General features: G+C 37.9%; 2 protein-coding genes across 4 annotated transcripts; both read right to left on the bottom strand.

The window, feature by feature from the left end:
- Positions 1 to 564: 564 nt before the first annotated feature.
- Positions 565 to 5,295, bottom strand: LOC307139954 (forkhead box protein N2-like). Of its 2 annotated transcripts, XM_079839156.1 has the most exons (5): positions 5,138 to 5,295; positions 3,977 to 4,583; positions 3,757 to 3,878; positions 3,548 to 3,603; positions 565 to 1,617 (listed from the first exon to the last, which is right to left on the bottom strand). In XM_079839156.1, the coding sequence occupies exons 2-5, from the start codon at positions 4,535 to 4,537 to the stop codon at positions 1,325 to 1,327; spliced, it is 1,032 nt and encodes a 343-aa protein (XP_079695282.1). In that variant the 5' UTR covers positions 4,538 to 4,583; positions 5,138 to 5,295; the 3' UTR covers positions 565 to 1,324. The 2 variants fall into 2 exon arrangements, with proteins under 2 accessions (XP_079695282.1, XP_079695283.1); XM_079839157.1 differs by lacking the exon at positions 5,138 to 5,295 and having other exon boundaries at positions 569 to 1,617; positions 3,977 to 4,708.
- On the bottom strand, positions 4,798 to 11,112 carry yif1a (Yip1 interacting factor homolog A). Of its 2 annotated transcripts, none has more exons than XM_079839160.1 (9): positions 11,062 to 11,112; positions 10,716 to 10,757; positions 10,079 to 10,320; positions 9,818 to 9,922; positions 7,936 to 8,014; positions 6,918 to 6,975; positions 6,518 to 6,673; positions 6,335 to 6,428; positions 4,798 to 6,254 (listed from the first exon to the last, which is right to left on the bottom strand). In XM_079839160.1, exons 2-9 carry the CDS (start codon positions 10,744 to 10,746, stop codon positions 6,096 to 6,098), a joined length of 924 nt encoding a protein of 307 aa, XP_079695286.1. In that variant the 5' UTR covers positions 10,747 to 10,757; positions 11,062 to 11,112; the 3' UTR covers positions 4,798 to 6,095. The 2 variants fall into 2 exon arrangements, with proteins under 2 accessions (XP_079695286.1, XP_079695287.1); XM_079839161.1 differs by having other exon boundaries at positions 5,568 to 6,254; positions 10,716 to 10,754; positions 11,062 to 11,109.
- Between the last annotated feature and the right edge of the window lie 731 nt (positions 11,113 to 11,843).

The following is an 11,843-nucleotide window of genomic DNA, read 5'->3' as shown; positions in this document are numbered from 1 at the left end:
CAGAGCTTAACCTAAATCTGTGAAGCACATGTTAATGATTAAACATTTCTACAGGGAAAGTTTTTAGAATTATCAAACATTTAGACTTATTTATTTTGCTGCCTTACATTTGGCAGTACATCAATCCATTAGGATTACATTACATATAAAAGGCACACATATAAGGTGTACTGAAAATCTAACCAGCCGACCACGATGATTACTCAGACATATCCTTTTAATGACAGTTATGGTTTGAGTTGTAGTTGTGGGTTAGTTACCCGGATAATGTTTTTTTTTTCTGGCTCACGCTATTCATGGTGTCAATTGGTAGGTCATCTTGAAAGTAGGAAGATTTTCAGTACACTGTTCTTTTTTACTCAATTACCTTCATTAAGGAGGAGACCACTGCCGATCAACCATTATATAAAGGTTAAGATGTGTCATTTTCATAAATGAAGCCATGCGAGAAGCTGTTAACTTCAATGCCTCACTCCCCAATGTATAGTTACATCTGTGATCCACTAAGAGCTTGCTAATTAAAACTAAATATAATGTCATGGGTTAAATCAAGCAAATATTTCATCATGATATTTCAGTACTTTATTGCTAAATGAGTTCAACATGAAGAGGATGGGTTCAGGGTATCATTTGTTGTCAACCTGTTTAACATACCAAACTAAAAAAAAAAATGAATTAAACATGTGAATGAAGAAAAACATGACATGCATCATACTATACAGAAAACTAGTCAACACAGAATGCTGTCGCATGACAATAATCAACAAGAAATAAGGGTTAGATATTAATCTTTCCATCTACCCAAACTAACATCTGGCAGTTTGTATAATACTTGAATATGTTCATAATTTTGAACAATTTCATACTGTAAAAACCTAATTTTCTTAAAATAAAAAAGTACATTAGAACTTTATCCCTCTGATCTGAACCTAGAATACAACAAATCTTTAGATTAATTTTAATGGGAGGGACTTAATGAACAATGGCATGGAAGTGCATTAAATATTACTTGTCAACCATGACAATAAACAATAAATATTTTGTTCTTAATGACAGCTCATCGTTTTCCAGATTCTTTTTTTCAACCAAAGTTACCTGCAATATACTAATACCAAGGATACACTCACAGTGCTGTTGTCAGTCGCTACAAATGTCTTTTCAAATCACTACATTATTTGGGATTGCTTATGTTGCACCTTTTATGACAGTAAGTAAAAGTTCAGGCAGTTATAAAGTGCCAATAGTACATCAAGCCTAGAGTTTTCACAGTGGTCACATCTCCCCATTAACCCTCCTTGCTTGTACATAGCACACAGGCAACCTCTCAGTGGTTTCCTCCCGCGAGATCAAGCAGGGACCCTGCAGCCTCCTGAGCCTCTGCATCAAGCTGCAGTATCTCAACCGTCTCCAGGTCCAGCTCTGCGTCTCCAGGAAGAACCAGGTACTGATATTGCTGATACTGATAATAGTGTAACTCAATGTAACCACTGTCTGCCAATGGATCTTTCTCTGAATCCTCGCCAGCAACCTCTGTAAGTTCCACAGGCTCCATAGGGACCAGCTCCTCATGATCTGGTATCAAAGAGCACGGCGGGTTTGAGGACAGAGAATCAAGATCTGATGAACAGTGAGAAAAAGTGATGGAATTAAGAGAACTGTATCATACAAAACAAGTTCACTCTATGTGACTATTCTGTATAAAACTCAGTTGCATCATTTTTAAATACATTTTCTTTAATTCACAAAAAAACAAAACACTGTACTGTTGCATTATTATTTAATTAGTAGTATATGGTAAAAGATGTGTGCAAATAAAGAGAGAGCAAACCGTTATGTGAGACTTCTTTACTTAAGCGACCCTGTAGTAAAACAGCTTGACACAGGGCGGACGGCCATTATGTCAGGGTGGCTATAAGTTTCTAGGGTAATGTCCGGCTGTTACCAAGGCAACAGCTCACAAACATACTGTGTCTCGGAAAAGTGGATAAAGGCTAGCAAACAAAAAAAGTGCATGCAAGAGAAGCTAGCACCATACCATACACTGCCATTTCAAATTAAATTGATCAAAAGTGACAGTAAAGGCATTTATAATGTTACAAAAGATTTATATTTCATATAAATGCTCTTGAACATGCCAACACAACCGTTTTCAACATTGATAATAATAAGAAATTTTGCTTGAGCAGCAAATCAGCAATCATATTAGAATGATTTCTGATTCCGATCATGTGACACTGAAAACTGGAGTAATGATGCTGGAACCATCCCAGGAAAAAAATACATTTTAAAATACATTCAAATAGAAAACAGTTATTTTAAATTTCTAATAATATCACAATACTACTGTTTTTACTTTATTTTTATTACATTTATACAGCTTTTGAACAGTAGTGTATATATTTGTAAACAGTCTTTTTAGAACTATTTTACATGTCTGTTTTATGCTGCTAAATTGAATATATTCTTATAATTAAAGGGTTAGTTCACCAAAAAATGAAAATGTTGTCATTAATTACTCACCCTCATGTCGTTCCATGACCTCCGTTCATCTTCGGAACACAAATGAAGATATTTTAGTGGAAATCCGATGGCTCAGAAAGGTCTCCATTGGTAGCAATGACATTTCCTCTCTCAAGACCCATAAAAGGTACTGAACACGTCGTTACAAAGTCCATCTCACTACAGTGGTTCTTCAATAATTTTATGAAGCGACGAGAATAGTTTTTGTGCGCAAAAAAAATCTAAATAACAACTTCAACAAGTGCTTGTCTTCCGTCTGTGTCTCTGACGTGAACTCACGAAGCACCACGACGCATGCGTGAGAATATGACGTAGAGCCGGCGTATCCGTTGAATTCTACATTGATTGTGCTTTAGGTCTTGGCGTAGTGCTCAAAATGGTGCTAAAGTGTGCATTTCCTGGATGCCCGATCCGTGAGAAACGAATAAGTGCACGTAAAAGTGCCTTATCAAAGCTGGCTCTACGTGATATTCTCGTGCATGCGTCGTGGTGCTTCGTGAGTTCACGTCAAGAGGCCCAGACGGAAGACACAAACTTGTTGATTAAAGTCGTTATTTAGATTTTTTTGCACACAAAAACTATTCTCGTCGCTTCATAAAATTATTGTAGAACCACTGTAGTGAGATGAACTTTGTAACGATGTCTTTAGTACCTTTATGGGTCTTGAGAGAGGAAATGTCATTGCTGCGAATGCAGGCCTTTCTGAGCCATCAGATTTCAACTAAAATATCTTCATTTGTGTTCCGAAGATGAACAAAGGTCTTACAGGTGTGGAACGACATGAGGGTACGTAATTAATGACAGAATTTTCATTTTTGGGTGAACTAACGCTTTAAGCTTTATGTATGATATTCTAGGTGTTTTGGTCTGTTGTGTTGCAATTGATTGTTTGTTGGTATGACGAGATGAGACCAAAGACCAATTTTTAGCCATGGCTGGACACTAAACAATAATAATTGTGATTAAAAGAAGTGGTTAGTAGACTTTCATTAGAGTTAAATTCAAAAGTTGTGTTGAGTTGACTGACCTGACATTTCCATAGTCTGATTCAAAATGTGCTGCCCATTATCAGTCGCCTCCAACCTGTTCAGAAAGGAGGTCAGATATGCTTGTATCAGTATCATATATCACAATGAAAGAGTCATTTGTTCATCTGACGTCATGCATATTAAATCAGATAATTCAATATTATGCATCATACAGGTGGTGTATTAAAAGAAAGCAAATCAAACTCACAAAACAGGCTTGTTCAACAAGTTGCTGTTGGTACGATGACAATAATGTGTTTTCTTAAGAACTTCCAGAAGAGCTGGTCGATATTCTGGACAAACACGCCATAATGAGCCCTTTCCAACAGACTGTAAAACAATACAGGAATATTTCATTAAACAAATTAGGCAATCTACACAAGAAAAGATCAGAAAATTCTGATGAATGTTTTTTTGAAGTGACGCACCTGACTCTTGTCTCGATGTATTCGTTGGAAGCTCTTGCTCAAGGACAAGTTGTGTCGGACAGAGTTCCTCCATCCGCCCGGAGCCTCTCTATAGTAGGGAAAGTTGTCGACAATCCACTCATAAATACCTTTCACAGGGAGTCTCTTCTCAGGTGAGTCTTCTATTGCCATGAAAATGAGACTACTAAAAGAGTACGGGGGTTTGGCAGGGGAAAGAGGCAGCTGTTGGGCAGGAATGGGCTCTAACATCTGAGGCAGTGTAGTGATTTTGGGTAGGGGCTGCAAGGGCAACAGGTTCCCTCTTTGATGCAACCAGCTGAGGCAGGTCAGGTCATCCTGGTCAGATACTATGGCGGGACTGGGGCAGTGTGATCCTCCATATCCCTGAGGGGTTGATGAAAAGTTAAGATAGGAGGCTGGAGTGGTTGGGGAGGAAGGGAGGGACACAGAAAGAACAGCGGCAGGTTGTGGAAGAGAAGGGGATAGAGAAAGAGCTTCTGAATTATTTTGGGGGGAATGTAGAGGAGAATGGGGTGGCAGTGCGTGTGTGTCTTTCTCCATCTGTCTCCCAGCTGCAAGATACAGGTCCACACATTCACCTGTTGAACTGTAGAAACACACAAACAGCTAAATATTAATGCACTGTACACATATGTACACACATACAAGCATGTTAAAATTATTTTTCTTTGGCAAAACACCGACTTTGAAATTGTTAAATAAGTAAACAAACTGAAGGTATTAAACCCAGGAAGGAGACTATAAAAGCAATGACTTTTATAGTCTCCTTCCTGGGTTTAATACCTTCAGTTTCTTTCCACAGAAGTATCATTTCTTTTTCGATGCTAAGTACACAAGCGAGTAAATCATTGAGCAACTTAACTTAGTCAACCGAGAAATAACATACCATTCAACTGCTGCTAAACAAACAGATATGACGGACAGCTTGCTGTTAATTAATGCGAAATATGAACAGGCTTTATGAAAGAGAAATAAAAATAGTTCGACTATTCTACCACACAACAAACACAGAAAGCCATGCCACATGGTCTATACACCTGAGAAAATGGCGCAAGAATATTAAGTTACATTTAGAATAATTACCCAAGCATTCATGCTCGCGTGAACGCTTAATGTCAAGACAAAAGAGCGAAAACTTACCTAAACAACTGGGTATTAATTTACAGCATTCAATCTCCGATTTTGTTCTCTTGTAAGTTGAAAGTTTCTGACAAAGTGTTAAAATATCTGCAAAAGAAACGGTTATGTCTCGCACTATCCCGTCCTGTCTGCGCTGTCCTTTTCCATGTTTCCTTGGAAACCAGAAGGACGCTTTGCAGCCGGCGCGCCTCCTGCGACCCCTCCTTAAAGAGACATGTGGCATGTGAAATAAAACGAATTTGGATTTATTTGGAATTTGGAAAGCCTTGATGTTGGTATTGAAAAATGTGTTAGAAAGGCGTCCCAAGTTTATCTTTTGAAATACTAACATGCTTGTAGTATTTTGCCCCAGAGTACAGCAGCTAAATGCAAACCTCATAACACGTATATTGCGCCTGACCTGTCACAGAATATTGTTTGCATCCGTATTATGCCAAAATCAAGTATTTTAATTGACAAGATGAAAACAGTTCTACACAGATTAAAAGCCTAAATTATGGACTTTATTTTGCTATAAAGAGGAAACACTGCTATTCATGCACAGATAACCAGAAAAGAAGGACACTTGAGTTGACCATGTGTTCACCAATTAAACATAACACAAGAATCACAGCACTGGGCAGATCAATTAGCATGCCTCTTAAAAAGAAGTCTGGATTTTGTGACATTAAAGCAGCATGGCAGTCACAAGAGCAGTCAACTTATAATTTTCCCATTTTCTCCATGTGAAAACAATGGCAGAAAAACACAATCCTGTAAAAATTTTAAATGATATTTTCAACAATTGATCTGCAGATGACAATGCAGACGGGGCCAATATTGAAAATCAGACCACACAAATCCTCTGTGAAAAAACACAATCATGGTAAGTCACTTTTCTGTAACAATGCCAAAGTTTGAAGCCATCCCAGTCCAGCATTGCCATTTAAAAGTTCCTTCATAGTATAAATACTGTAGGTCATCTGACCAAATGAGCGGTGAGCCAGTAAATGATGATTGGCTGAAAGACAGCAGATGCCACAGTTATGTACAAGCGAAAGCGGTGCTTGACACCCGCTCCTGCACCTATGGAGTCAGCTGAGATTGAAGAGAGAATCTTCATTTTTAAAGAACGAACCTGAAAAAAAAAACGTGAAAGAATGAAAAACTTAAATGTGTAAACACCACTTTTTAAACAAATTCCTAAACAAAACTCACAATAAAAAACATGAGGGCACAAGAAGACCAAGCAAGAGCAACGAAGTAGCCATCACTGCCAAAGAGCAGTCCACACAACACAGTGAAAATCATCCTGAAAGACAAGAAGATACAAGAGTTTTTAAAGCTATATAAAACACATGACCCAAATCTAATTCAATAGAATATCCAACAGAAACATACCCCACATATTTGTAACCACTGTAGGCAACAAGGTCAAACGTTGAGAGGTCTGTGTGAACAGTGAGCAAGTAAAGACTGAGCAACATGACTAGAACTTCAATAATGATCCACACCAGAGCTGTGCTTGCACACAAACCCAGAACCTCTGGACTGAACCTGAACATACAATAGAGAAAACATACAAATTATAAATCATATACATGTCATATGAAACATCATCAAACATGATGGCAACAACATTATTTGTGTCAGTGCTGAATGTACTGTTGAATTGAATCCTATTTAATCAGGTCACTGAATGTTATTGACTAGTTGACTAATTATGTTTATACAAATCCCACAGGATGTCTATAAAATGCCACATCAGTGTGCTTGTCCAATAATAATCACTGTTACTCACCGTTTCTGGATTCCTAAAGCCATTCCTGCCAGCAAAATGTAGGTGATAAAAGCCATTGCTAAATGAAAACAAAAGAACATTTGATGAGGAAATCTAGACTGAGCAGATAACTCAACTAATAATTGTAATAAGACTATAAATCTAGAAATTCACCAATACACCCCTTCTGATCTATGATGCATACTATTTGCAAATATGTGACAACAGACGCAAATAGAATGTAAGCATAGTTCTGTTGTGCATACTTAATGTCTTGCAGCATTAACAAAGCCTAGTACTCAAGGGAGCTGTAGAGTTCCCTTCAAATGCCTGTGCCATAATGACGTGTAATTATTTAGGTAACTAGCTAGTTATAAACATGTTTATAAAATCTAACTTGCCCACAAAGATTTTCTTCAAATGCTGCTCTGCCATAACCTGAAAAAAAGAGACCTGGCTGACCTGAAAGAGAAATCTTGCTGTAGGAGACGGGAATGGCTTGTCTACAACAACTTTAGTGACTTTAATCAACAATTTTCTTCTAGACTGTGCCAATCTGCTGCGCAGTTTACGTACTGTGTCATCATCATTCGCATGCGTCGTGGCGTTCGCGTAAATAGCATCGACTGCCGTAGAACTCGAAAGCAATGCACTGCTGTGTAAACTGTGTAGGAGACGGACACAGGCTTGTTGAATAAACTTGTTATTTTTGCACTCAAAGTATTCTCATCACTTCATAAAATTAAGGCTGAACAGCTGGAGTCACATGGACTATTTGAATGTCTTTACTACCTTTCTGGACCTTGAAAGTGTTCATTAAATTGCTGTCTATGGAGGGATCAGAAAGCTCTCGGATTTCATCAAAAATATCTTAATTTGTGTTCTGAAGATGAATGAAGGTCTTATGGGTTTGGAATGACATGAGGGTGAGTAATTAATGACAGAATTTAATTTTTTGGGTGAACTAACCCTTTAAAAGTTGTACATATAGATCAGTGATTTTTCAGGTTGCTCAAAATAAATAATAAACATCAATTACTGGGTATGTAGAGATCTGGAGCATTGACATCATGGCGAGGTGTGAGAGGAGTGTCTCTGTGGTAACGTACTTCCCAGTCCTGATGATATCACAAAACATAGAAAAAAAGCAAAAGATTATATTAAATCCGTTTAAAGAAGGGCAAGATAAACATACATATACACACACACACACACACACACACACACACACACACACACACACACACACACACACACACACACACACACACACACACACACACACACACACACTGGCAAAAAAGTCTTTAGTCAGCGACCAATTGTGCAAGTTCTCCCACTTAAAAAATGAGAGAGGCCTGTAATTTTCATCATAGGTACACTTCAACTATGAGAATTAGGAAAAAAAAAGAAAAAAAAAAATAGTCTGATTTTTAATGAATTTATTTGCAAATTATGGTGGAAAATAAGTATTTGGTCATAACAAAAGTTAATCTCAATACTTATAAATACTTGTAACTTATAATGTTATATACCCTTTGTTGGCAATGACAGAGGTAAAATGTTTTCTGTACGTCTCCACAAAGTTTTTACACACTGTTGCTGGTAGTTTGGCCCATTCCTCCATGCAGATCTCCTCTAGAGCTGTGATGTTTTGGGGCTGTCGCTGGGCAACACGGATTTTCAACTCCCTCCAAAGATTTTCTATGGGGTTGAGATCTGGAGACTGGCTAGGCCACTCCAGGACTATGAAATGCTTCTTACGAAGCCACTCCTTCGTTGCCCGGGCGGTGTGTTTAGGATCATTGTCATGCTGAAAGACCCAGCCACGTTTCATCTTCAATGCCCTTGCTGATGGAAGGAGGTTTTTACTCAAAATCTCACGATACATTGCCCCATTCATACTTTCCTTTACACGGATCAGTTGTCCTGGTCCCTTTGCAGAAAAACAGCCCCAAAGCATGATGTTTCCACCCCCATGCTTCACAGTAGGTATGGTGTTCTTTGGATGCACCTCAGCATTCTTTCTCCTCCAAACACGACAAGTTGAGTACCAAAAAGTTCGATTTTGGTTTCATCTGACCATATGACATTCTCCCAATCCTCTACTGGATCATCCAAATGCTCTCTAGCAAACTTCAGATGGGCCCGGACATGTACTGGCTTAAGCAGGGGGACACGTCTGGCACTGCAGGATTTGAGTCCCTGGCGGCGTAGTGTGTTACTGATGGTAGCCTTTGTTACTTTGGTCCCAGCTCTCTGCAGGTCATTCACTAGATTATCAGTGGTATTGTATGTCTTCCATTTTCTAATAATTGCTCCCACAGTTGATTTCTTCACACCAAGCTTCTTACCTATTGCTGTCTTCCCAGCCTGGTGCAGGTCTACAATTTAGTTTCTGGTGTCCTATGACAGCTCTTTGGTCTTGGCCATAGTGGAGTTTGGAGTCTGAATGTTTGAGGTTGTGGACAGGTGTCTTTTATACTGATAACGAGTTCAAACAGGTGCCATTAATACAGGTAACGAGTGGAGGACAGAGGAGCCTCTTAAAAAGAAGTTACAGGTCTGTGAGAGCCAGAAATCTTGCTTTTTTGTAGGTGACCAAATACTTATTTTCCACCATAATTTGCAAATAAATTCAGACAATGTGATTTTCTGGACTTTTTTTCTCATTCTGTCTCTCATAGTTGAAGTGTACCTATGATGAAAATGACAGGCCTCTCTCATTTTTTTTCTTCTTTTTTTAACAATACATTATATTTTCTGAATGCATTTGGGAGATGCAAAAGTTTGAAATTAATTTATGATAAAGTGACAAGATATTAAAACTGATTAAAAAAATTGTCCAGCAAAGTAGTAATTCTGATTCAAATGAGAAAATAATGTTAATAAACTTGATCTCTTTGATTGAGGAATTTTACCTGATGTGTGTATGGGAAAATGAGAATCAACAGTTTCTTCATAACATATTTGGTATCAACTGCAAATAAATACTTCAGCTTGTTCACTGGCATAAATCGGTTAATCTGCAGAAGAGATTACAGGATGGGGGGAAAAAAATCAATGACAATTAAAATTAATGAAAATTTTTCATAAACTAGATGCAATGCATGATTGAGATCTATAGTTGGATTATCATAACATATCACTGTGTACCTCCTAAGTCAAACATGGCATCTCACCTCTTTGTTCACAATATCCTTGCCTTGACTGGCGAGTGATGAGCCATACATCATGGCAGCATTGGCCATCGGATCTGCAAAGAGGCTGCCCACTCCAGGCTCTTGACCACTTGCTGGCACTTCAGCCATATTATAACCTGAACTGTAGAAGTTCTGGTTGTTCATGGGTGGAGGCCCAGAACTGGTGTCATCAAAAAGAACTGGCCCAGCACTGGGTGGAGATGCTCTGGCTCTGGGTTTTGCTGCATGGAGAAAAACATATAATGTTTTTTTTTTTTTTTTTTGGTGCTATGAGAAATGACTGATAAAGCAGCATCCCCTTTGATAAACTCTCAAATAAAATGGCTGACTGACTGTCAAATACTAGGATCATTTTTTACTATGACTTGGCTGTTGTATAAAACAAATCCATACTAGTTTCATGTGATGTGGCAAAGAGTTCACTCTGCACGTCATCAAAACTAAGAGATTAAATTAGTTTAAGATAACTAATCAGTTGCAATCTGCATTGTACTTTGGTGCTAAACTGCACGTAATGTAATAATTTCAGGCTTTGCTGATTTTAAAGTACAGTATGTTGTTGTCCACGTATGTCAAAGACGAACAACAATCTTTTGCCACGATTTTTCATACGTACTTGCCCGGTATCCATGGTGTGGAAGATCCATCTTCTCTCCTGCTTTGAATTCCAAAAATAATTTGATTAGTTTCACCACCAGAAAAATCTGCAATCCACGCGATTAAAGTCTCCCCACTTAATATGGTGCATCTGATGTCAGCATCAGACTAGTAATAAAGTACTAGCTTGCTATGCTGCTAATCTGAAAGATGGCTAAAAAAACATGTCGGATTAATCTTGAATGTGTTACCAAATTGATTACAAATACATTTAGCTTAATGCGGATACAAACGATTGGTAGTCACGATTATTTAAGTTTGAAATATTGTTTTCTATACAAGTTCTCCTGTTAGCTTATACTCACAGATACGCCTTCACCCTTACGCCCGCCTCGCTTTGCTTCTCATTGGCTGATGAGAAATGTGCCTGCGTGGCAGGGAAGAAAAACATCACAAATCCATTGGTTAGAATGACGGTTGCGTGGACTGAATTTCTTACATTGTGATTGGCTGTAAACAAAGCAATCGAAAAGGTAGTAGAGACGCGTAGCCCAGTACTAGGCAACAGCAAGGAAAATAAATACCACAGTAAAACAGTAGCATTAGGTTCACCGGTAATTTATTAAGCGTCACATTTCACTTGCGTCATCCCTTGATAAATGTGTGAATGGACCATGGCTTATTGAATATTTAAATAGTCGATATGCCATACTTTAATTAAATAATAAACAAACTAATAACATAAAAAGGGCTGCGCATTTAGGCTAAATTAAACTCACCCAGTAGTCTGTAGTTATTGATAAAATGGTAGGCTACAAACATAGGCTCTCATAGTTGTGATATAATCTTTGTGATATATCAATGTGGCTCTACAAATTAAATGACCAATGATTCTTTTTTTAAACATTAGAAGCACAAATCTCATGTAGGCTACTTTCTATTAAAACATTTAGATGTTGTGTTTGTATTTTGTTGTGCTGTGCTTGTACTGTTTTATCAATAACAGACCAACATTTGGCCATGGCTTTATAGCTAACCCCTTAATTTAGCCCAAACGTGCAACCCTGTACCCGTTTTATTTTATTTATTTATTATTTTTTTAAATATGGCTCATCGAATATTTAAATATTCAATGAGTCATGGTCCT

Source organism: Gobio gobio (genome assembly GCF_949357685.1).
Source record: "Gobio gobio genome assembly, chromosome: 16".
Classification (NCBI taxonomy): domain Eukaryota; kingdom Metazoa; phylum Chordata; class Actinopteri; order Cypriniformes; family Gobionidae; genus Gobio; species Gobio gobio.
This window is presented reverse-complemented; position numbering and strand designations above follow the sequence as displayed.

What these genes read in the sequence shown, in the direction of transcription:
- LOC307139954 (XM_079839156.1), bottom strand. Translation starts at nt 4,537, where the DNA reads ATGGAGAAAGACACACACGCACTGCCACCCCATTCTCCTCTACATTCC. An exon ending in TACATCGAGACAAGAGTCAG is followed by an intron (nt 3,879 to 3,976) that starts GTGCGTCACTTC and finishes ATTGTTTTACAG; the next exon opens with TCTGTTGGAAAGGGCTCATT. An exon ending in TTGTTGAACAAGCCTGTTTT is followed by an intron (nt 3,604 to 3,756) that starts GTGAGTTTGATT and finishes CTTTCTGAACAG; the next exon opens with GTTGGAGGCGACTGATAATG.
- yif1a (XM_079839160.1), bottom strand. Translation starts at nt 10,746, where the DNA reads ATGGATCTTCCACACCATGGATACCGGGCAA. An exon ending in TCCAGATCTCTACATACCCA is followed by an intron (nt 6,976 to 7,935) that starts GTAATTGATGTT and finishes GTTTTCATTTAG; the next exon opens with CAATGGCTTTTATCACCTAC. An exon ending in AGTGGTTACAAATATGTGGG is followed by an intron (nt 6,429 to 6,517) that starts GTATGTTTCTGT and finishes CTTGTCTTTCAG; the next exon opens with GATGATTTTCACTGTGTTGT.